The 26670-nt window shown below is 36.1% G+C and overlaps 1 protein-coding gene across 2 annotated transcripts in view; it reads left to right on the plus strand.

Moving 5' to 3' along the window:
• Positions 1 to 26670, plus strand: part of TTLL7 (tubulin tyrosine ligase like 7) — a 142298-nt gene that overhangs the window by 70890 nt on the left and 44738 nt on the right. For both annotated transcript variants that reach the window (XM_049616917.1, XM_049616918.1), the window contains 8 exons: positions 1787 to 1945; positions 7074 to 7168; positions 9381 to 9528; positions 9614 to 9687; positions 10706 to 10841; positions 17490 to 17576; positions 22293 to 22491; positions 26242 to 26447. In XM_049616917.1, the coding sequence (XP_049472874.1) occupies positions 1787 to 1945; positions 7074 to 7168; positions 9381 to 9528; positions 9614 to 9687; positions 10706 to 10841; positions 17490 to 17576; positions 22293 to 22491; positions 26242 to 26447 (1104 nt within the window). The remainder of the gene's footprint in view (positions 1 to 1786; positions 1946 to 7073; positions 7169 to 9380; positions 9529 to 9613; positions 9688 to 10705; positions 10842 to 17489; positions 17577 to 22292; positions 22492 to 26241; positions 26448 to 26670) is intronic.

Below are 26670 nucleotides of genomic sequence, written 5' to 3' on the forward strand. Positions count from 1 at the left end.
GAAAAAGCACAGATTTGTAATTCTTCAGGGTCAATTAATATTCAGTCTCCCCCCCCATCTGAGTTGTTTCATGCAGACATTGATTAGTCAAGGCTTTAACTTTTTTTTCCCCTATTTTCCAGTATCTTCACTAATACATCCAAAGATTTATATTAAGTGATTTTTTTTTTGTCTTTTATCTTTATATACTTTAGTGTTTTTGGTGTTCAATTTTTTACTTTGAGTAAAATTTTTCCGAGAATAACCTCTCATAACATCTCTGATACTTACCCCAAGTATGATCTCGGTTGGGATTCTGGATAACAGCAAGATTAATCTGTCCCCATTTTTTCTCCAATATAATGAATATTGCTCCCACCAGGTAATGGAATGTTTGTTTCTGACCTGAAATATGAAGTGGAGTGAGGAATGGCAGAATAATTATAACAATAGTAGTAGTTAACACTTACTGAAGGTTTGCTCTGTTCTAGGCACTATGCCAAGAGTTTTACATGGAGTCTCATTTTGCACTTACTTCAGTCTTTTGCAGTAGGTATTATTCCTATTTCCCCTTTCCCTTTGGGAAAGTGAGATTCAGAAAGCTTAAGCAACATAACTGAGGTTGTACACTAGCAAGGAGCAAAGCCAGGAATAAACCCAGAAAGTCTGATGTTAGAGCCAGGTTCTTAACTGCCATGTTATATTGCCTATGCCTGTAGAGAGGGACTTAAAAAGACAATATATTCTAAGGCAAAAAAACCCAGCAAAACCACTTTTCCACAATCCATAGTTTGTTCTTAAACTTCAGTAAACCAACCTTTTGTTTTATTAGCATTAGTAACTCATTCTAGTAGTATTGTGTGTCCTCTTGTCTCCAGTAAACCTTATGAACTGCAAAAGCATCACAACACAAAGAAGCCCACCTCTCCTAGATTCTGTCCCATCCTTTCACCCATTGTCTCAGTGGAGGCTCTATAATGTCGTTTGTGAAGTAGTTGACCCTCGCTGTAACTTTTCTTCCCTGCCACTCCTAAACCCTCCCGTATGGTTTCTGAGAAGTCTAGCATGTGCTCCTACCCTTATTTATTTACCAGATAGAAACCACATTTGTCAACTTGATTTTTGTTTTTGTTTTTCTTGAGAGAGAGATAGACAGCATGAGTAGGGAAGGAGCAGAGGGAGAGAGGGAGAAAATCTTAAGCAGGCTCCATGCTCGGTGCAGAGCCCAATATGGGGCTCCAACTCAAGACCATGAGATCATGACCTGAGCTGAAATCAAGAGTTGGATGCTTAACTGAGCCACCCAGGCGGCCCATATCTTTTTATTTTTATTTTATTTTTATTTTACTTAATTGTTCACAAATATTTTTGAGCATCTACTAAATGGCAGGCACTAGTGTAGGCACAAGGACATGGCTGTAATTAAAAAAGAAAAATATCAGCTGATTCTATGCTGTGTGAGATGGTACAGTAAGGGATAGCCATGACTACTTTTGACTCCAGGGTCAGGGAAGGCCTTTCTGAATATCAAGGAGCCAGACATGGGAATATTGGGAAGAGTGTTCTAGAAAGAGGGAACAGTTACTGTCAGAGAGCCTAAGCAGGCAAGCGTGGCTGGAGTGTAATGAGTAGAACAAGAGTTGCATGAAATGGAATCAGAGTAGCGGCAGGGGCCACATGTCATAGAGCTTTGTGAACTTGGCCAGTGTGCTGCTCTGTAAGTTTAGGCCTTATTTCCACATATGTAAATAAGATACAAAAAAGTAAGGCATTTTCACATTTTTTTTTTTAAACACTCTATTTGCAGGAATTGGTTGTAAAGACTTTGATTGTAGCAGAACCTCATGTCCTGCATGCATATCGAATGTGCAGACCCGGTCAGCCTCCAGGAAGTGAAAGCGTCTGTTTTGAAGTTCTGGGATTTGATATTTTGTTGGACAGAAAACTAAAGCCATGGCTTCTGGAGGTAAGGCATTTCTATAAGAAGAAAGAGAAGTTACTACTGTTCTTGTGCATTAAAACAAATGTTTTTTAAATGAGTAGTTGGCACAGTTGTCTCATTAACCGAGCAGAAAGAGGCCTGAATGGAACATGTGGGAGGAAGAGAACAAAAATTCAGAGAATAGAACAGTTCCAAGAACGGACCAATATCTGTTTGATATTACTTTTCCCAAGTTAATTTGAGTGCATTTCTGGGCCAGGAATTTTGAATGTATGTGTGGATCTGCTTCTACTGATTTATCTCCTTTCTCCACTATTTCCTCAGTCTCACATCCTTCATTACTTCATTACTCCATGACCTCTGGATGTTGTCTTTCCTCTGTGTGGGTGCCTGGGCTTGAGGACCATGGCCTCCTTGTCTTCATTGGTTTCCTATTCAAACTCTCCAAGAAGAGAGAGACTCTGATTGGTTCATTAATCAGTATTCAGTATCTCATACCCCAGCTGGCATGGCTTCTCCCTGAAGGCCATATTATATGCCTGGGACTCCCCCATGTCCAGTCTGTTAACTGTGCGCCTTTGGGTTTGCTGCCAGTCCCTGGTATGGTCGGAGTCATCGTTATTCTTCTCTTGTTATAAAAGATCACTTAATATTAGGAAAATATGAAATGATATAAAAGAGAAATAAAAATAGTCTCTTCTTAAGATTTGTGTACCTTTCCTTCCAGTCATACTTATACTACATCCAGAAGAAAACTTAGAAGTTTTCTATCCCATTCAGCAGTTTCCTCTCAGACCCTTGATCTGGAGTCATAGAGTGCATGGGCACAGAACACTGTGTTTAGGAAACTTTATCAGGAAAATAGCACATATCTAAACAGTGTTTGCTAGATTAGTTACATTTTGGAACATATTGCTATAGAAGGTATAATCAACAAGTACCTTTCATTTTACGCTGATTATCTCTCTTTTTTTGTTAATGATTTTGAAGGTGGAAGTTCTGTCTGTAACGTGCAAAAGCAAATTGAATGAGTGATAGATAATCAAGACATTCAAAATATATTTTTAGGAAGGAGCACTTTTCCAATTAGAGGGCTAATGGGGGTGTGTGTGTGTGTGTGTTCAATCTGCTCTGCTCCAGCATGTTGTATTTCCAATCAAATACAGATGTCAGATGTTCAAATTTTGTTCCTGCTTGGGTCCTGGAAAATAAGATTTTGCTATCTTTTTGTGTCCTTCATCACTTGAACATGAAAGCATTTGACTCTGCGCCTTACTAGGCCTGACATTTTCTTCCCTAGGTTTCATACTTTGTCTGCAATTATTCTTCCTTGTTCTTAACTGTATTTTCCCCATGCTCCTGCTACTTGTCTTTTATCCTTGACAGGGTGGAGAAAAAGTGAAGGCACATGCATGAAGTGGCACTCAAAGTATAGTAGGGAGTAATGACTATAGATAGTTTAGTTACCTGTTTTTAAAAGCATTTGTCTAACTGGAGCTTTGTATGAGCTTGGTAAAGCAGAATTGACTGAATGGTTGAATTCTATATTTTTTCAAAGGCTCAAAACACCATTGTTGGCATTAGTGTTTCTTCATACTTTGTTCTCTCCTTTATCATGTCCAGATGAATAACCATTAAAAAACTCCACAATACTCAACAGCTAACTAGCACTGTTTGCATGAGCATATTTTCATTTTCAATTCATTTCTTCATCATTTCCAGATCAGTCAGAACCATTACAAAGACTTTATAGTAATCAATCACTATGGATAATGAACATTTATTGTATTAAAACAGTTAAAGTAATCTTATTTAGATCTTGCTTCTTTGTGTTTTCTCCCAGCTGCAATTGTAGTGGTTCTAACATATGTTGTTAAAAACCTTTTGGCACCATCAAGTGGAATAAGATAGAAGGTGCATCTGAGGATATGATAACTTTTAGTTAACTGGAATAATTGCAGGTAATGATTCATAGTGACAAAATTGCAGAAATTTTCAAGCACAGAAACATTGTTAGGGAAAAGTATGAAAACTGGGCAGGGTATGAATATACTGCTAATACTTTAATTACCCTTGAATTATTTCAACGAGTCATTGTGTCAGGGGGTGGAGATAAAAGAAGACAGAATACTTGCCCTGGTTTAGTGGGGACTCAGATATGTGTCTTATGGTAATATTTACAGGTATAAGTAGGGAACAGGATACCAGCACAAACAATAGAGTGATTAATCTCTCTATGTACAAGTGTGTATTTGACAGTTAAAAAAAAATCTTTGCAGAGGAGGAACTCCTGAGCAGAGTATTTAAGGCTGTAGAAAGTACGGTGGGGACTGGAAATTGGGAGAGATGGGGGCGGGATGAGGAGAAGTTACTGGGCAGAGGGAATAGCATTAATCTGTGAGCACAAAATCTGTTATGTATACTTTGTTATGTGCATGAAATTATTGTGCTTGTTTTGATAGTAAAACTATCATTTGGTTGGTTAATAAATAGTATTTATCAATTTAGTCTGCTTTCTAATAGTTTTCATTTTTGTGTGCATTTACAAGCTGCTGAACGTTAAGACCCTAACATCTGCAGAGTTTTGTCTGTTCTAGAATTGGGGTAGGAATGAGAGCCAAAGAAGCTGTCAACATCACAGAGTAGAATTTTGACTGAATGAAACCCTAATTTTCAGAGTTTCATCTGTCTTTAGTTTTTACTTTACCTTTCTCATAAAACTTTTGAGAAATCCAAAATGTTAATTGCAAAAAGTTTTTCTACCTTTTCATGTATTACTTGATCTTGTGTGAGTACATTTGTCCGTAGACCAATTTCTTTTTTATGGTAGTAGAGGGAAGATTCTGACATAGGTAAGAGAGGACCTGAGGTCACAACCATCCTGGAGGAGGGGTATGTCTGCCAGAGTTCCAGATGGCAGTTTTGGAATGGAACACCCAAGGAATTCTATAAAGATAGATTACATTTCAGTGAACCACTTAATCATTGTTTCCTAAATGTCTGGTTTATTTTATAATCCTGTTACAGGTAGCAGCTGAACTATCATTAATTGTATTACAAATTCCAGAGATTTGAATCAGTATGGAATGGTTAACTTGTTTTTTTCACATAAAATACATTGCCCTTTCTTTGCACTTGTAAGAGGAAATACTTAAAGAGTTTTGAAGTCGTGGATTAATAAACTTCCTTTCTTTAAAAAAAATTTTTTTTTAATATTTTATTTATTTTTGAGAGAGAGAGACCGAGCGCAAGTGGGGGAAGGGCAGAGAGAGCAGGAGACCTAGAATCCAAAGCAAACTCCAGGCTCCGAGCTGTCAGCACAGAGCCTGACATGGGGCACAAACCCACGAACTGCAAGATCATGACCTGAGCCGAAGTCGGACGCTTGACCGACTGAGCCACCCAGGTGCCCCAGTAGACTCCCTTTCTTAAATTTGCCTGGAATAAATGGAGGTTCTTGTAGTTACTAAGCTATTCCTTTCTCCTTGGGACCACATCGCATAGGCAGAAATATGTCCGTCACCTTCTAAATCAAAAATCAGCAAAGGCATAATGTAGTTAGGCATATCTCTATAAATGGAATACCATGCATCAAAATGATGGCATGAAAGATTTTCATGATATAGTGATAAGGGAAAAACTTGGACTATAAAATAGTATTGTTAGTATAGGCATGTATTTAGAAAGTAAAGTGAAAATTATAAATATGCGTGCATGGCAGATACTTACACTTTATCAAATGGTGAGCAATACACTATCAAATAGATGACAGTATGCTAGGTGGTGGGATTACAGGTGATTTTTCTGTTGTTTGTTTAGCTTCTCTTTATATACTTATAGTTATACTTCCTACAATTGCCAGAGTTGTGAAATGCATACTATCAAGTTTTTTGTCTCTTATGGAATGGATTTGTAAAAGACAATCCTCTTTCAGGACTAGTAGCATATTTTTTTAGATCGTCTGTGGTGTTAGGTGGTGGTCATGAAAGCTGAGCTGTAGTTTAGAACTCAGCGCATTCTAACCAACCGAGTTAATTAAGTAATTTTCTTAAACACTTGCTATTCCAGTTACATTTTCATAACAACAGCAACAACAAACCCAATAGCAGCAAAGACAAAGACAGGAGCTCCAGCTCTTGGGGTGGTAGCATATTGTATAATGGGTTTCAGGGTACATACAGTTACTGTTACTTCTTATTTTTCATCTTTTTTTTTTAGATGTTTATTTATTTTTGAGAGAGAGAAAGAGCATGAGCAGAAGAGGAGCAGAGAGAGACAGGGAGACAAAGAATCAGAAGCAGGCTCCAGGTTCTGAGCCGTCTGCACAGAACCCAACACGGAGCTTGAACTCATGAGCTGTGAGATCATGACCTGAGCCAAAGTCGGACGCTTGACTGACTGAGCCACCCCGGCCTCTCTTTATTTTTTATCTTAATGAAATCCTGGAAATGATGTTGGAAAGAACACTCACAAATAACTCACTTATGCCCAGAATCCTTATATAGTTAGAGAAACTCATAGAGATTAGTCTGCAACTACCTTTAATGGTATCTTCTGAGTTATGCAGTTTTTGGAAATGAAAAATGATAAATTATTGTTTGATCCAGGTAGAAAAAAAATAGTTTATTTTTTAGACAGCAATAGACGAATTCATCCAGAAGATCTGAAGTAGTGAAAAGAGGGTACTGATAGTTTCTGTATGCTAAATAAATGCATGAGTATTGCTATATTGGTAACATGCATATCTTTTTTGTTACATCATCATTATTATTGTTAATACTGGTCTTCTAATCTCATGTCAGAATGAGTCACTTTTAACTTCCCTGAACTTAAAACCTAGCACATGGGGTGTTGGGCTGAAAAAGGGTGGGGAGGAGGGGGAGGGCACATAGGCTGACTGAAGATCCTGAGCTAAGGCAGCAGGGGGAAGAGGGCCATGAGAGCAGTCAGTTCCTTGCAACTCCTTGACTTAGGGTGGCGAGAAGGGAGGTGTGACAGTGGTAACTGGGCCATCTAGTATGTGGAGCTTTGAGATTTATTGTAGAGTTTTTCTACTGGTTGGAGATCTTGCATTAATTTAAAAAATAGGAATTGAATATTTACCAACCTACCAACATTTGGCCATTCTCATTGTTTCCTTTGTAAATTTCAGATTAATCGAGCTCCAAGCTTTGGAACGGATCAGAAAATAGACTATGATGTAAAAAGGGGAGTGCTGCTAAATGCATTGAAACTGCTAAACATCAGGTAAAGTCTTTCCTTCATTGTTTGGAAGGTTTCCAGCACATTTGGCCTGGAACAATCACTTGTACATGGGCTTGGCTTGTAACTTTTTCATATTTTGTGTTTTAAATTTCTTGATTCATTCTTCAAACCCATTTAGTGTTTTCTTTTTAAATATCATTTCCTCTCCTCTACATACTGCTTTTCCTTCTCCCTGTATCATGCTCTGAGTCTATAGTAAATATGGTTAAATTACAGTGTTGGTATAATTATTCAGTATAGAGTATAAGGTTGAATTGGAGACTACCTGAGGAAAATCTCTAGATTATCTTCCTCACCTTGCAAGAAGAAACTAAAGCAGACGTCATTCAGCATTCAAGAAGTAAACAACAACAACAACCCTCAAACACATGGATTTCCTACCTTTCTGTTCAGAAGTCTTCCCACTATATCATGCTGCCTGGGTAAACAGAAATGAGATGTTTATTAAGACAGGGTTAACCTTGCCATTGAAAATCATAGGCAGGATTTCCTATTTATTTATTTATTTGTTTATTTATTTATTTATTTATTTAGGCCGGATAACATTCCATTGTATGTGTATACTACATCATCTTCATCATTCATCTGTTGATGAACATTTAGGTTGCTTCCGTGTCTTGGTTATCGTGAATCATGCTACAGTGAATGTGCGAGTGCAGACATCTCTTTGCATCCTGTTTTCAACTCCTTTGGATATATACTCAGAAGTGGGATTGCTGCACTAATATTATGATTAGTGTTATTATTAGCTGGTTGCAGTGTACATGATCATGGATCTCAAATATTGGAATTGCTATTTTGTGGGAAAGCTTTTGGCTCATTATGCAACAAATTTGTTAGAAGTTTAGTTGAAGTGCTTAATGAAGTAGTGAGTCACGTCTGCTTTTATAAGTGTTCAAACAGTGTTTAGGGTGTTGGATTAAAGGACCTCTGAGGTTATTTGAGCCCAGGGATTTTATGAATTCAGTTGATTCCCACTGTCATTTAAAGAACTCTAAATGAGTTGTGGGATGCTTCCAAGCAATTTATTTATTTTAAGTGTTTTCAAGCAGTTAGCAGATGCCTGCATGAGAAGTAGCTTTATATGGAAAGTATTATTGAAAGAAGAGACTGATACATAAATTTGTTTAGAAATTTTCATATGGCCCCTTCTTTTGCTTGATAAAAAATGATTTGCCTAAATTTAACTGATATTTCAATTACCCTAAAAGAAATGAATAGAAGAGATGTAGAAGGTGAAATTTTTGTTTATTTAGCTTACACAAGTAGTATGCCCATACATGGTTTTAACATTTACTGTTATCGTATAAGTAGGCCTAATGGTTTTTGTTTTTGTTTTTTGTATGTCATTGTCAGTGATGTTACCAATTTAGGACATAACCTATGGGTGTTTTGGTCTTTTTAAAAGTGAGATATATACAGTTCAAACAGTGAGAAATTTCTAGACTTAAAAATAAAGGAGAGTTGGAATTAATTTTCCTTATTTTTCTTTGCCTTGTTCCACGAAGAGAATTTAGTATAATTCTTAGCATTTAGAGCATGTGCTACTGAAGCTTACGTTGCACATGTGCCTTTTCTTCCATCCAGATGGAGTGCTCCATGGACATATAAATGTGTTAGACTTGTATTTCAAATCTGTGCACTTCTTAATACAATGTTTTACTTACAGTATGGCTCCATATACACCCCAAAGTTCATTTTGTGAGACTATTCTTTTAATCTCAAGAAAATCCAGAAGAATGTAGATTGTTCAGAGTATTCTATCACAAACCCTGGGAGTACAGAACCTCAACTACAGGGAGACCATTATTCAATGGATGATTAGATGAATATGATGTATATGAATATATATATATGTGTGTGTGTGTGTATATATAAAAAATATATACATATATTTTTTTAATTTTGGAGAGACAGAGAATGCAAGCAGGGGAGAGGGACAGAGGGGTAGAGAAAGAGAATCTTAAGCAGGCTCCATGCTCAGCGTGGAACCTGATGCAGGGCTTGATCCCATGACCCTGGGATTATGACCTGAGCCAAAATCAAGAGTTGGATGCTCAAATGACTGAGCTACCCAGGTGCCCCTGAATATAATAAACATTGATTCATATTCCCACGTTGTCTCTTCTTTTGCTAATTCTCCTCATAGGAATAAGATCAGGGCTTATTTGAATTCCTATGTTTTATATTTTAGGACCAGTGATAAAAGGAGAAACTTGGCCAAACAAAAAGCTGAGGCTCAAAGAAGGCTTTATGGCCAAAATTCAATAAAAAGGCTCTTACCAGGTTCCTCAGACTGGGAACAGCAGAGACATCAGTTAGAGAGGCGGAAAGAAGAGTTGGTATGAAAATTTTAACAACATACCCACAATTTGAATTGCATAATTCATTGGTCAGATTTTATTTGTAAAATTTCTTCATTTTTAGAAAGAGAGACTCGCTCAAGTACGAAAACAGATCTTAAAAGAAGAACATGAAAATCGACATATGGGGAATTATAGGTAACTGTGTTTCCATTTTCTTATATAAAATGGAAGAAGTAAAGTGTCAAAACAACTGTTCTACATTTTTTAGCCTTTTAGACTTATTTTGAGCACTGTTTGTTTCATTCTTGCTAGCTAGCTTCCCGGATGGTTATATGAGGTCTTTTAAACCTGATACTATCCTGTGGCCTTATTTGCTTATAATGAAGTATTTTGAGAAAGTCAGGTTTCAGGTCTCCTAGTTTTCCTTCTGTCAGTTCAGAGTGATTGCTCTACTTTGGTTAAACTTAGATGTGTCAGGAACCAGGCAAATAGTGAAAATGTTTGAAGGAGGCAGGTGTGAGACGATCCAGAGGAGTGTGGACTGTGTTGAACTGGAACCCTTCCACAATACCCTTTGACAGGATAAAAGAGGATCCCCCCCCTTTTTAAATTCCTTGTGTCCCTGGAAAGACTGCCCCACCTCCCAACCATTAACAGAATGAGGAGGATTTGGGGCCACAGAGCTTCTCACACTCTTAGCAAAACATTCTTTCCTGCCTTAACATCCTCAGCAGCAACAATGACAACACATTCCTCTCATTCTACCTTTTACTCTGTTCTCTCCGGCAGAGAGGCAAATTGCAGCACCCCAAAAGAGAACCTCAGGATTAATGCCGGCATTCTTGTATGTCAGTAGCCACACTATACCTGTACAACTTCCAGATCGTCGCTCATTACCTGCTCACCCTCATGAAGATCTGCATTCCTTCAATATGCCCAGTTGTAATTTTTATGCAACCACTTCCCCACAAAAACCCTTATGCTATGCCTTCGGGAGCTTCATTGTTTAAGGACCGTTCTCTAGATAAACTTTAATTTGCGTAGGTAAACAATGACAATTTGTGAATTTCTTATACCTGCGTTCATCGTTATTTCTAGCACCTAGTAAAATGACTGGCAGAGTAAGTGGTCAAAGAGTATCTATGTAATTGCCCTTAACTCTTGTACTACGATAGCTTCTTTGAAACAAGTTGGTTTGTCTGATTTATTGTAGACGAATTTATCCTCCTGAAGATAAAACTCTGCTTGAAAAGTATGAAAATTTGTTGGCTGTTGCCTTTCAGACCTTCCTGTCAGGGAGAGCAGCTTCATTCCAGCGAGAGCTGAATAATCCTTTGAAAAGGATGAAGGTAAAGGAATGAATGTTTATAAAGAGAAAAATGAATGAAGCCAAACAATATGTTTTTAAAAACAACCCACCTTAGTCCCACATATAAAAACATTTTAGTTTTAAGAGGCATTTCCCTTCTATTTTAACCATTGGTAGCATTTCATAACCAACCAAGTGATTTAATAAATTAGACATCTAACAGGACACATTATGTAGCAGAGAATGTTGATATTATATTGTAATATCAATCTATTGTAACATGCCTTCTCACAGAGGCGTGTATATATAACTGAATAAAAAAATCCATTGAATTAATCTAGTGGTTTGTGATGCTCTTGTTATTTGGATTGTAACTAACATTATACAGTATTTTTCCCTGATATACTGCATAGATCTGGCATATGGAAAGTAATTAAAACACACACACGCATACACATAGAGTAATCTGTTTACCAAAATGTCTATCGGTTTTCTTTTGTAGCATAATAAACCATTTATTTGCTCATATTCTGTACTCTTGGCTAGTGTCAGTTGAGTGGCTCTTTGTTTTGGCTTACTTGGAGTGAATCATATAGTTGCTTTTATCTGGAAGCTTACCTGGGCTGGAAATGCAGGAGGGTTTCACTCCTATGTCTGCTGCCTCAGTTAAGATAGGTGGAACATCTGGGGGGCTGGCTGGATGTTTCTTTCTCTCTACATGGTCTCTTAGCAGGGTACCCAGATCCCATAATATGGTAGCTTGGAGTTCTAAAAGGAAACATTTCAAGAGGATAAACCCAGTGTGCAAGTGCTAATCAAGCCACTGCTTGCACTGTGCTTGCTAATGTCCCATTGGATAAGTAAGTTTATGTGGACCTATTAAAACTGTTAGTACTTTATATTACTGTCATTTCATTACAGTGATAACCTCCATTGCTTGGATACACTGTTATATTGAGTGATTCAAAAGTCATGATAAAGTTTATTATAGATAGATTTTGCCATGGGCTTTTCACTCAAATTCTGCGACAGAAGGATATAAAGCCACTTTCAATCTGGCTACACCTAAAAGACAGAAGCATAAGGAATAATGTCTACTGCAATGTTCTTTTCCTTTAAAAGTGTTTCTTTTGACATACGCAGATGTTTCCACCATTAGAATTATATTCTGTGGCCCATTTGCTTTTCTTGATCAAGACATGGGAGACTTTGTTCATTTTCCTTCACCTGATCTGCACTGTTATTTGTCTCTCCTGTGGACACAGCGTCTGTTTCATCTTGTCATTACTCTGTTCCACAGCCCCACTTTTTCTGCTAGAAAGCCTAGGGATTTTGGAGCCAATAGACCTACATTCAAATTCTAGTTGCCCATGCATTAATTTTGTAACCTTAGACTAAACTATTTGATCAATAGTTTCCTCATCACTAATATAGTAATGTTAAAACTATACTTGACAGGTTAGTTGTTAAAATAAAATTGAAGTTAATTAAAGTAGTCTAAGTAAAGTACTTGGCACATAATAAATAGGCTTCAAATCTTAAATTCCTGTATTCTTTGGATTCTTCAAAATCTAGTTTAAATGTCACCACTTTGCCTGTCCTATTCCATTGATTTGTGAACCTCTTCTTATACAAATATCATACTATCTGTAGTACTGTTGCTTTTGACTTTTCTAGGTCCTTTATGCTTCCATATAAATTTTAGAATCCACTTGATTCTAGATTTTGATTAATTTTTATATTACAGAGCGGTTGCTGGGATTTTAATTGGGACTATAAGGAATCTATAAAATAATTACTGGGGAATTAACATCACTGAGTCTTCTGATCCATTAATATGGTATATTTCTCCATTTACTTGAGTCTTTAATTACTCATCTGTGCTTATAACTTTTGGTGTATAATTTTTGCACATGCTGAACTAAATTTTTTTTTAAATGTTTAGTTTGAGAGAGAAAGAGTGTGTGAACAAGGGAGGGGCAGAGAGAGAGGGAGAGAGAGAATCCAAAGCAGGCTCTATGCTGTCAGTGCAGAACCTGACATGGGGCTTGATGTCACAAACCTTGAGATCAAGACCGAGCTGAAATCAAGGGTCAGACGCTTAACCAACTGAGTCATCCAGTTGCCCCTAATTAAATTTATTCTTAAGTATTTGATGTTTTTGCTACTATTGTCAATAATACAGTTTTCAATTTTTTTCATTTTTAAATTTGCTTCCAAGATGTAAACATATGATTATTTTTGTATGTTGTCCTTATATCTAGTAATTTTTTAATATTGTATTTTTATTAACAGCCACCTCAAATTAATTTCTGGTTTTAATTTGGTTATTTATTTATATATTTATTATTTATATATTTGGAATATATATTATATATTTGGAAGTTTGTTGCTTAATTTTCATACATTAAAAATTTCTAGTTTTATTTTTGTTAAAAATTTCTAGTTGATTTCATTAGTGTAAGAAAACATTCTGATTTCAATATTATGAAATGAATTGATACTTGCTTTAACTCATAGACTACTTATTTTAGTGAATGTTCCAAGTGTACTTGAAAATAATGTGCTGCTACAGGTATTGGCTATAGAGTTTTATACATGTCATTTAAGTAAATTTGGCTATTAGCATTGTTCAGATATTCTATATCTTTCCTAATTTTTTTGGCCTACTTGTTCTAGCAGTTACTGAGAGATTGTTAAAACTTCCAACCGTGATTGTGGATTTCGTGTTGTCAATTTTTGGTTCATATACTTTGAAGTTACGAAGGTGTTTCTCTAATTCATTTTTTAAAATTTCTTTGTTATAAAGTGCTCATCTTTCTCTTGCCATATTCTGTGTCTTAAAATTTACTTTCTGTGACTAATGTAGCTGCACTAGTTTCTTTCTTATGGTTACTGTTGGAATGACATATCTTTTCCATCTATTTATAAACTCATCTGTGTTCTTATATTTAAGATGTCTCTGGTAAATAGCATGTAGTTGGGTCATATTTGCTTTAAAATTCAGTCTGACACTATCTGTGTCTTGATCATTTCACACATTTACTGGAATAGTTGGGTTTGTTTTCTCTCTTACCTTTGTTCTGTATCCCATCTGTTCATTATTCCTTTGATGTTCCCTTTATTCTTTTGGAAAAATCAATTATTTTTTGTTATGTTATTTTGTCTTCTCTTTTGGCTTTTTGTTATATTTTTAGCATAATGTTTATAAAAGAAATTACAACATACATCCTTTCATTATAATAATCAACCTTGAATTAAGGACCATAACAATTTCATTTCATTTAGTGACTCCCTCTGACTTTGTGCTGTTAACATCTATTTTACTTTTACATATGTTATAAACCTCAAAATACGTTGTTGTTAGTATTGTCTAAACAATTAGTGGTCTTTAATAGTTTTCTAACTAGCTTTTCCTATTTATTCACATTTATACCCTTTCTTGTATTCTTCATTTCTTCATGCAGATCCATGCCTCTAACAAGGGTTATCTGTCTTCAGTTTGAAGAAACTTACTTTAGTACTTCATATTCCTTCATATTCCTTTTATTTTATTTTATTTTATTTTATTTTTTTAATAGAAGAAAATTTGGCATACAACATTGTGTAAAGACACATTTACATATTTAATATGAGCCTAGAGCCCAATTCAGACTCTGTCTCCCTCTCTCACTGCCCCTCCCCCACTTGCGGGTGTGCACGTGCTCTTTCTCTCTCCCCTTCAAAAATAGACATTAAAAACATTTTTTTTTAATTTTTTAAAAAAAAATTTTTTTTTTCAACGTTTTTTATTTATTTTTGGGACAGAGAGAGACAGAGCATGAACGGGGGAGGGGCAGACAGAGAGGGAGACACAGAATCGGAAACAGGCTCCAGGCTCCGAGCCATCAGCCCAGAGCCTGACGCGGGGCTCGAACTCACGGACCGCGAGATCGTGACCTGGCTGAAGTCGGACGCTTAACCGACTGCGCCATCCAGGCGCCCAAAAAAATATTTTAAAAAATTATAAGACATTAAAAATAACAGGAAAAAGTGACCCATAATAAAAAGGAAAAAACACTTTAAAAAGCAGGTCTATAAATGATCTCCATGTTAAAATTAACATACAAGGATTTTAAAATAAATACTACACACATATTAAAGAAAATATACATATAAATAAAATTGATTAAAAATGAATAAAATGAATGGAAGATGCAGAATTTCAACAGAGAAATGAAATTTCAAAAACAATTGAAAATATTTTTTCAAAATACAATCAAATACTGAGCTGAAAAATACAATAAAAAATTAAGAAACAACCAGATAGGCTTATGGCAGACTGGGCAGAGCAAAGATATATCAGTGGAAATTATCCAAACTGAAGCACACAAAAAGATAAAAAAAGGAAAAACAGAACAGAGTTTCAAAGATAGATGGAATGCTGTCCAATGATCTAATATATGTGTAATTAGAGTCCCGTAAAGAGACAAATACAAAATAATGAAGCAGAAATATCTGAAGAAATAATGGAGGAAAATTCTCCAAAACCAATAGGATACATTAATCCAGAGCTTCAGGAAATTGAGAAAATTACAAGGAGAATTCATATAAAGAAAACTACATGGACACATGTGTAGCATAAGTGTGGTGGTGATTAATTTTCTCCTTTTTTGTTTGGTCTGAAATTGTCTTTCATTTTGCCTTCTTTCTTAAATGGTTGTTTGGGTATAGAATTCTATCTTGGCAGGCTTTTTTTTCTTTCAGCACTTTTATAGATGTCTTCTGGTTTCTATTGTTTCTATTCAGAAATCAACCATCATTATTCTTGTTTTCCTTCTGGCTGTAATACGTCTTTTTTCCCCAGCTGCTTTTTTTTTTTTCTCACTCAACATTTTTACTTTGATGTGTCCAAGTGTCACTTTTTCCTGTTATTTTTAATGTCTTATAATTTTTAAAAATTTTTTTTAGTGTTTATTTTTGAAGTGGAGAGGGAGGGAGAGAGTGCGCACATGAGTTGGGGAGGGGCAGTGAGACGGAGACACAGAGTGAATTGGGCTCTAGGCTCATATTAAATATGTAAATGTGTCTTTACACAATGTTGTATGCCAAATTTGTTTCTATAAAATGAAGTAAAGTAAAGTAAAGTAAAGTAAAGTAAAGTAAAATAAATAAAATAAAAGTTGAACTAGGTCCAGGCTGGGTTGTAGTAGTTTTATTAGCTTCTTGTTTCAAATGTGCCAAGGATAGACGTTACTTATTGATTATTATAGACCTCATTCTGTATCAGTATCTAAAATCTGTAAGGTTGCAGAGGAGTAGCACTGACTTTTACATACCTCTATCCTCCTACTCCACTACATATTCACTAAAATTGCTGTGGGGCTCCTCTAGATGTTACACTAGCCCACATGACCATTGAAAACTCTGTTGGATTCTCTTTATCCCACTAGAATCTCTCTGTCTATTATAGACATGGTCTCTGCCTTTCTGTGTGCAGACTAGACAAATGGTCCCAAAGTAGAAAGTGGCTACTCATGTCTGCTTACCTACAAGAACTTTCCCCCCTCTGGTATTCAGTTTCTTTTACATTCCTTTTAAACCACAGCTTTCTGATGTCTTTAAAAAATGTGATTGTTTAATTTATCTGTCTTTTTCTAGCTGCTATAATGAAAGTATTATCTATTATGACCTTTTTTCTCCTAAGCAGAAACAGAACTCTTTGAGTTTCTTTTTCATTATCTTGTGTTGCTGTCCTTGGAATTCATTGTAGGATTATTATTTAATCAAAACATTATAACAAAAGTATTTTGGTATTTTAATAGCTAAACTTTATTGGATTGAGATGAAGAGTAACTTATTTTACAAATTTCCATTGTACCATGAGATTTCTATATTTTCAAAAACCTTTTTTTAAGGGACACTGAAATATGTCATAATACATAAGTGAAGATATGATATATTTATAGGTTGAATAAATAAAGAAACCATCAATTATACCTCTTTTAGTGTAGGTATTATATCATATTTCTCTGGTTTGCTCAAACATCTACTTCAGTATATGGTTTTATAACTTTTCCCTTTGACTTTAAAATGACTCTAGAAGAGCGTAAGAGAAGATACTATGCCCATAGAATGAAAACTTTTGATAAAGATACTCTTCATAAAGATACTCTTGAGCAATAGTTAAAATAGTTAAATAGTTAAAATAGTTAAAATTTTGAAAGAATTTTCGTTAAATTGTGCCCATTAACCAAATACTAACATTAGATTGTTCTAAATGAAATTATTAGGCCAATCATCAGTTTTCTGCCTGAAGTTGTAATATTATTTTGCACTAATTAAATAGAAATAATTGAAGAAATTGTGCTTTGGAAACTAGAGTGTACTTTTAGAAATTTTAAAATGTTCAATAGGCTAATTTATTGAACTATTGTACTCTAAGATTTAGTAGTGTACTAGAACCTAAGGATACATTTATTTATGATATTAACACATTATAGATTTCAGGTATGTATTTTTTATATTGCCAGATTTTAGTGAAGTTTTCTTCAAGAGATTTTTCCATAACCCTTTATTTCTCCTTTGATCTGAGCAATCTTCATTAAATAGTTCTAGGACTCTTTGTTGTACACTATTTTATGGAGATTAATGAACTTGGAAAAATTCTAGAGTTCATTAGTGACCACAATTTTAATTTGTTTTTAAGGAGGAAGATATTTTAGATCTTCTGGAACAATGTGAAATTGACGATGAAAAACTGATGGGCAAAACTGTCAAGCCTCGAGGACCAAAGGTACAGTACCTCTACATTCTTGTTAGTTTCCCTCATTTTTTTTTTAATAGTTTCCCTCATTTTTTTATTCTTTCCCTAATGCTAGTGAAAACCCTATAAGTTAGGGCCAAGAGGGACTTAGAACTAGTACCTTTATTCTATATTCTGTATTACATTTTTCTCATATCCTAGACTTACAATGATCAGAGATGTGTAGCATTATAGATAAGGCAAATCATGACTCTGGAGACCCTCATGGGAAGCCCCACTTATCGTTGACCCAGCAGCATTGAAATTGTGTTCATTAAAATAGGTATGGTTTCTAGGAATAAACAGGAAGCTGTCATGCAGGCAGAAATGAGCAGGCGGTTGCTTTACCTTCATCTGCTCTTTAGTGATGATAGCTACATGCTATTTTTTTTTTTTTTCATATGTCAAAGTCCTTGCTAGTAGAGTAGGAAAATATTGAGTTTCTAAAATCTTGGAAACATTTTTTATTGTTTTTTTAAACTATGTTTTTTGTTTGTTTGTTTTTAGTTTATATTTCTGCAATACAAAGCTATCTTTATGTCCTTACACACATCAGCATGCTCTGTCATGCTTTTTTCATGCCTCTGGAATGCCTTCCTATTTAAAAAAATCATTCATTACTTGACTGATTAGAGATCCCCTTCTAATCTAGCTGACCCCTTGCTGCCTCTGTGTAATCTTCCCTCACTCCCCTAGTTAGACTTCCTTCTTCTGCTTCTTCTGCTGTGCCACAAGTAACACTTCGTAGAGCAGCTGTGACAGTTGTGTGCATATTTGCTTTAGTATGAATTTGTAAGTTCTTTGAGGGTAGGAAGCGTGTTGTCATTTTTATACCTCTAGCACCTAGTACAGTGTCTGGCACTTAGAAGGTTCTCAAAAACCATTAGTTAAATTTGTTGAATGTGTCCACCAAAACCTTATTGGCTGGTGGAAGAAAAAATAGGTGCACCAAAACCCAGGTATATTGTGGCAAGTGGTGTAATAAAGGAAGAGGAAAGGGCGACACTAACATAGAGAAGAAAAGGATTGGTAGACTATGAATGGCCTCGTAAAGGAAATGCCATTTAAACTTTGTCTTGAAAAATGAGTAATGCTTTAATCTTTAAAAGCAGGAGAAGGAGGGGCACCTGGGTGGCTCACTCCGTCTGTTAACCATCTGACTGGCTCTGGTCATGATTTCACGGTTCGTGAGTTCAAGCCCCATGTCAGGCTCTGTGCTATGAGCACAGAGTATGCTTTGGATCTTCTGTCTCCCTCTCTCTCTCTGCCCCTCCCCTGCTCGTGCTATCTCTCTTGCTCTCTCTCTCAAAAAAAAAAAAAAAATGGGGCGCCTGGGTGGCGCAGTCAGTTAAGCGTCCGACTTCAGCCAGGTCACGTTCTCGCGGTCCGTGAGTTCGAGCCCCGCGTCAGGCTCTGGGCTGATGGCTCGGAGCCTGGAGCCTGTTTCCGATTCTGTGTCTCCCTCTCTGTCTGCCCCTCCCCCGTTCATGCTCTGTCTCTCTCTGTCCCAAAAATAAATAAAAAACGTTGAAAAAAAAATTTTTTTTTTTAAAAAAATAAAATAAAAATTAAAAAAAAAAAAAGAGCAGGAGAAGGATGTTCAGGGTAGAGGAAATATTTAAGGCAAGGACATGGAGGTGTGACACTGCATAGAGTATTGGAAAGAAAAGAAAGAATTTGGAATGACTCAAATGGAAGATTCCTGAGGAGTAAAACAGTGCAAGATGAATCTGGTGAAAAATATGTATCTGGTGGACAGCAGAGACCTTGGATCTTAGGCACCATTCTTCTGAAATATGTACTTTATACTGAAGAATTGTGGAAGATGTTGTTGATAATGCCTTTGGAACAGATATATTTCAGACTATCTGTAAAAGTGAATAGTTTTTAAACTTTATGTATTAATTATTGCAATTCAGCAAACCAGTTATGAGACAACTCGGGGACACAATATTTATGTTAGAACGACAAATGCAAAGGCCCTGAGACAGCCTTCTACTGTCATATTTTTCTTTGCCTCATCAAATAAGGCTTCTCATTCAAATAAAAATATAAGCTCCTGGAGGGCAGAATTCATATGATGTATTTTTTTCAACCCCTCTTATTTCTAGGCAAGTGGTGGAAACTGTATTTGTTGAAATGAAATGAATTGGTTGGTTTCTGTAGTTATTAATGTCAGTAATATTTCCAAGTGGTTGAAAGCTGCATAATTGGTCTGAAGTAAAAGCATTTTTATAACTTTTAACTTTATGTACACTGAAGGTCTGGGCTGAGCCAAACTTCAAAGCAGGCTTTCCTTCATAGAGGGATGACATCACAGGGGACGCCTGGGTGGCTCAGTCGGTTAAGCCTCCAACTTGGGCTCAGGTCATGATCTCGAGGTTTGTGAGTTTGAGCCCCACGTCGGGCTCTGTGCTGACAGCTCAGAGCCTGGAGCCTGCTTCGGATTCTGTGTCTCCCTCTGCCCCTCCCCTGCTCACACTCTGACTCTCTCTGTCTTTCAATAATAAAAAAATGTTAAAAAAAAATTTTTTAAAGGGATGATATCATATGCTACACATTAATTTCCAGTGTGTTTATAGTAGAAGAATAATTGAAAATAGTGCAGGTTAAATGAAATGCGTACTAGGAGAAATAATAATTTTCCCTTATTTGAGAAACTAAGAAATATTAATTAACGATATAAATAATAAATACCACATAAAGTATTAGCTATTAGCATTGTTGTTTTTTTTTTTTCAGCTGAGTGGTAGGGACATAAATATTTGTTTTACTAATCTTTCTGCTATTTTTATATTTTTATGTCTGACCCAATTCATAATAAAATTGGACATAAAAATAAGTAGTATGGTTTGCGTCCTAAGTCAATGCCACTTTACAGATTCCATTTTGTAATTAGGCACTGTTCAAACTTTATGCTGCTATGACTTCTTATGAATTATTGCTTGAACAGTGTGTTGGTCAAAAAGTCCCAAGTGCACATATGACACAAAGGTTCAGCTGTCTGCTTCCCCTTGTGATTCTTTATAGGATCAAATAACTCATTACGTAGTCAGCTCTTTAAGAAACCTTAAAGCTGTTTGCCTACATGAAAGAGGGCATTACTAGCAAGCCCGGTCGTGCCAGTGTTTCTTCTGGTTCTGTGAGACTTCTGAAGAAACGTGTTTCCTGTAGAATCCATATTCCCCAGGACTGTCAGAATGTTTGATGATTGTGCACTAGTCAGTGTTTGCATATATATCTCTTTGAACATTGCCAGTGCTCAGTAAATATTAGACTATCAAAAGGAAAGCATACTTTGAAATACAGGTTGGTACCTTAGCGTATGAAATTACTTTCCTGCTCTTGTTATTTTTCATCCTGTGGAAAGGCAGTAACTTTAACAGGATCATGCTTGGGCTCACTGTGTATTCCAGGCACTTCATGAAATGCTATTTCTCTCTTTATCTTTCATCCTACACTGATACACAAGAAGATATACCTTGATATTTCAGTGAAATCCCACGGTAACCAAGGATTTCATTATGGTGTATGCTAACATCAAAGCATTTTTGTTTAACAGAGAACAAGAATCTAGTATACAACTACAGGCACCTTTCCCAGCAGGAGTAAGAGGCATATGGTTTGTATAATAAATAGTCTCCTAAAATGACTAAGTCAGAAAAATGTCTTGTTCTTGGTTGTGCACATTCTTTCTGAAGTGAAGCTGTCCCACTTTCCTTTTATTCCTTCGGCTGGCATCATTGGAGACATATTGATTGGGAGGTTGGGAGACAAGTAATTCTAATGGAGATTTTGGAACATAATACCATTTTGAATCATTACAGATTTTCCCTTCTTCTTGGCACCTGTCCTCCAAAAATTCATGCCATATTGATTTTTACATTATATTAATTTTTTTTATGTAGCATGGGCAATGAAAAGCAGTGTTACTCCATTATGGCCAGACCTATATGTCATAGTTAGAAATGAGAAAAGACAGGAATTGTTCATGACCAATATAGAAAGTAGATAATTAACTAAAAATTTTTATTTGTGAAAATATCCACAGCAAATTAGACATGTGAGGAATACCTTGCTTCTTGTTATACGTTATCTGAGTGGATAGGCTCATAGACTCTGTTTTATGATGTGACCTTACTTGACTTACAGTGATTTATGTTACTTATAGTGGTTTAACTGGCTGCTGCTTTCTTACCCTTTTTTGCCTCTCTTCCCCTTGCCTCTCTCCTTCTCTCTTTCTCTTTCTCTCAGAAGCAACATACATTCACACACACAATTATTGAGTGACTCTGAACATCAGTGGTACAATAAAAGTACATCTTCGTGTTTTGATAAGTACAAGTAATCTCTTTGTATGGAATGAAGAAAAGTGGTTATGCAGAATGATTACGTTTCTGATTTTTATATTTTCGTATCAAATATTTTCTTTTATTTTGTTATTCTGTGTGAATACTCTGGTCATTTATTCAAATCATGCAGAAACAGCATTCTCCTCGTTATGACTGAACTGTATCATTTAAGAAGGAAAATTTTGCAGAAACGAACAATTAGTGAATAGCACTGTAGCAGTCATACTTGGGGGATTATCAGGCTTTTGTGAAAAGCAGCAGGCATAAACAGGAAATTAAAAATAGTAGCTAATCATGCTAATAGTTTGTTAATTTTTTGAATTCTAACAGAATAACACATTTCCCTCTATTTTAGCCTCTGTCCTCCATGCCTGAGAGCTCTGAGGTAATGAGAAGACAGAAATACTATAGCAGTGACAGCAGTTATGACAGTAGCAGCAGCTCTTCGGAATCAGATGACAATGAAAAGGAAGAATACCAAAATAAGAAAAGAGAAAAACAAGTTACGTATGACCTTAAACAGTCCAACCACTACAAGTTAATTCAACAATCCAGTAAGTTAATTTCTTCTAATTTAGTTGTTATATGAAGAATTATGGAACTGAAATTACTGAACTCAATAAAAGACCTTGGGCCAAATGAACCCTTGTCGTGTGTGAGGAGACCTGGATTCTTTCCCGCTTCCTTCCCTAACCAGACCTGGGCACAACCCACAATCACTTTCAGGCTCTGTAGATAGAAAACAAAAGGTTTGAGTCAAGGATCTCTTACAGTCCATTGTCTTATATTTCATAGTTTTTGTTAAGTGCTAGATTTTTGCATGGATTTTATAAAACGTGCCTCATGGCTGCTAATCTGGTAATTCATTCTCTTTTAAGAGAGAATTCTCTTTTAATTCATACTCTTTTAAGACAGTATGTTCTCTCATTCCATTCCCCATTTTCCCTTCCTCCTGGTCACCCATTTTAGTTTATATTCTCACCTATAAAAATGTGTATCTCTCTAGGCATTTGACTTGATCATCAATTCTGTGAGCCACAGAATTGTGAAATAGTTGAAGTTTTGTTCCCTCATTTCCATCAGGGCTAAACACTTATGTGAGGGCTTTTGGGATGCAGCAAGTATTCAGGAGAGTAGCCGACCAGCTGCTGTGTTGTCTTCTTTCTGGTTTCCTCTTTTCTCTTTCTTCTTTTATTTCTTTTCACATTTTCTCTCTCCTCCATTCTGTCGTTCATTCCTTCCTTGATTTCAGAGGTGTCCACAATTCTTCTTTCATCCCCAAATGTCCAGTGTGGTATTGCTCTTTTCCCAGGCTCATTGGATACTCCAGTGTAGGGCTTTTCTTAACTCCCATCTCTGCTGTCTCTCCCTTGTTCTCTGTTGTCCCAGGGCTCTACTAAAGAGACCAGTTCAATCATGCAGTAAACACAACTGTGAGCCTTTGTTGATCTCCAGCAATGGTTTGTTTAATATGTTATTTCCCTGGTATTGAGTGGATTTTAAACCTGGCCTTCCATGCTTTGGCACATAACATAAGAAATACAGCACAAACATGAAAATGTTTAATTATTCTTTTACCAAATTACCATGAAGGTTTTTAATGGTCTTTCTTTTCTTTTTCCTTTACTTTCTTTTACTGAATTATTCCATAAATATACATGCTAATATATGTCCTGTCTTTGAGAGTTTATGTGTTTGGAGGGAACATAATGCATTATGTTCCATTTCATTTATTTAATTACTCATTTAAGATGTTTATTGAGCACTTGTTCTAGAATTTGCAAGCTATTTTATCAATTACTTCCTTTTTTTCTTAAAGACACCTTAAGTACTTTCAATATGTCTATACGTAAGGAGGGCTCTGTTTCTCTTTTGGAAGCTGACATTGTCCTGCCTAGATTTCATCAGTTTTTTGTTTTTTTTTTTAATGTTTATTTATTTTTGAGACAGAGAGAGACAGAGCATGAACGGGGGAGGGGCAGAGAGAGAGGGAGACACAGAATCAGAAGCAGGCTCCAGGCTCTGAGCCATCAGCCCAGAGCCCGACGCGGGGCTCGAACTCACGGACCGCGAGATCGTGACCTGAGCTGAAGTCAGACGCTTAACCGACTGAGCCACCCAGGCGCCCCTCATCAGTTTTTTTTTTTAAGCCCTCTTCAGTTGCTTAAGGTGTGCATTCCTAAGAGCATGAGCCGACAGAGGATAGCGTAGAGAATATGTTGCTAGGATTTCTATAGCTCTGAGAGTGTTCTTTGTTCTCAGACCAACAGGCTAATAAATTGAGATCAGAAAAATAGCGTATTAAAAATGTTTTTAAGTGTGAATTCACATTTTAAACATAGCTTAATTCAGTTACATATCTTTTTATTTATTAGTTATATTTTATTTTTATAGTCATTAGGAATTACCTCAAAGGTTTAAATTTGTTTTATATTCTGTCTTTAATATTACACTAGGGAATAGCCACAAACGCTCTTTGAGGCTTCTCTCGAAAGTAATGCTAATGACGGAGGACAAAATCCAGATTATGTGTAACATTTGTTAACTTAGGAAATTCAAACTTGCTGTAGTTTCAGAGGTATATTGTGGGTTGATATAAGATGTTCATAAATGAAAAACGATAGGAAATATTTTCTCACATAATTTGTGTATGCAAGTTATAACCATTTTTTGTTTATCTACTTATTGGCATGTCTAGTGATTTAATTATTCTGTCTGAATTTCCAGTGTGTGCAGGGGAAAAATGGGAATCTGTGGTGATTCAAGAGAAAGGATATTTTTCCTTCTGCACCTGTGATCAGGTTATACAGGTCCAAACTGTCACCTTAAGCCCTCAAAGAGAGCAGGACCAAGGCGTAGGAGTAGCACACACTTTTGTGTGTTTTCTTGGTAGAAGGTTGAGCAGTGGTGTGTTTTCCACACAGCCCTTTTCTAGAAGCATAGTCCTTTCCAAAAAAAGATATGACTTTCAGGTTCAGAAGAAAGTTAATAGTTAGAAAAAATGGAAGTTTTTTTTTAAACACCTTTTGTAATAAGCTTTAATGAGTATACTTTTTTGTACTTTCCAGAACCACATGGTTTTAGGCTTATCGTGTACTCAAAATATCCATTAGAAATACATCCCTAAATATAAGGTTTATGTCCATTGCCTTTATAAAGGTTTAAATTTTTTTCAACAGCTAATGAAGAGAATTATTTGGGTATTCAACCTGCCTTCATGTGAGTTTTATTAAATTATTTAATTAGTGAAGACTGATATATTCCCCAAGCAGAGAGAAAATATAGAACAGAGGGTATAAAGAATATATGAACTAAAAAGGATATAAATGTATACTATTGAGTGATATTCTATTTCCCTGTGCAAGGAATCAAAATTTACCTGGAACAGTTGGTTCTCTTTCATAAATGGTCTCAATATGCATTGGGGAAGATATTCTATGGTTTTCCCTAGTTTGTTCTGATAATCCTCTAGATCCAGACATTTTTTTTCTTGACTTAAATCTTTACTATGGGAATTTAAACCTATTTTTTTTCCTGTCCTGTGAATAAGAAGACTATCTGTCTAGTCCCACTCTTGTAATAACCAATTACATACTTAAACTCCATTAGGATAATCTTTATGTTTTTCTTCTGTTTTATTTATTTTTTTCATGGTTTCTGAAATATAACATCCATTTATCCTGGCCACTCTCTAGACTCCTTTGCATCCCTCCCTATGAATCTTGCTATAAAGTATTCTATTTTTAACCTATACACAGATTATTCTAATAAACTGTCAGTCTAATCCAAAGATAGTAGATGGCATAATGCTTTAGAAAGAGGGAGGACACTGATGTTATGTAGGTCAGGACTTAAACCTGAGCTTTGCCACTTTCTCATCATGTGGCCTTGAGAAAGTTCTTCCTCTGAACCTCCAGGGGATGGAGATTCCTACTTCAGAGGGTTTCTGTGAGGATTAAGATAAAAGTGTATCACCAGGCAAGATGCCTGGCTTATAGAAGATGCTCCATACATGTTAGTTTTCCTTCCTTCTGGTTCTTTTATGTCACATTTCAAGAACAGAACTGTTTAAGAATTGTTCTCATGGTTGCCATTCTTCATACATGACAGGGGTTCTGCACCAAATTTACTGTTTATATTGAAGAATTAACTTCAAACTCATATTCTCATGATGATGTCTATGTTTTTTACATTTATGGCCATCCTGCTACCATGTGGTCTAATTGTTAGTTTAAATAAACTCAATGAAGTGGGAAACTTCTAACTGGCTACTGTACTATCATCCCTCTTCTCCATCATAATAGGCTCTATTAGGCGTTCAGTCAGTTGCCCTCGGTCCATCTCTTCTCAATCACCTTCCAGTGCAGACAACCGGCCGTTTTCTGCTCAGCAAATGATATCAGCATCCCGGCCGGCTTCAGGGTCTCGGTCGCATTCCTTAAACCGTGCTTCCTCCTACATGAGGCATCTGCCTCACACTAATGAAGCCAGCTCTACTAACTCTCAGATGGTAAGTCATCTATTTCGCTCCGAGATTACAGGAAGCACTACACTCAGGATTTAGGTGGTAAAGGGATCAGTGGGGAAGAGGACAGGTTGAACCTCAGATCCTTTCTATAATTCAACTCATGGTCTTCTGGAATTTGAGTTATTCATCCAACTTAGCCTATAACTTAGTATGAGTTCTTCAAAAGCAGACTCTACTATATCATAGAACTTGAGGATGGACACTG

Source organism: Panthera uncia (genome assembly GCF_023721935.1).
Source record: "Panthera uncia isolate 11264 chromosome C1 unlocalized genomic scaffold, Puncia_PCG_1.0 HiC_scaffold_4, whole genome shotgun sequence".
Taxonomy (NCBI): Eukaryota; Metazoa; Chordata; class Mammalia; order Carnivora; family Felidae; genus Panthera; species Panthera uncia.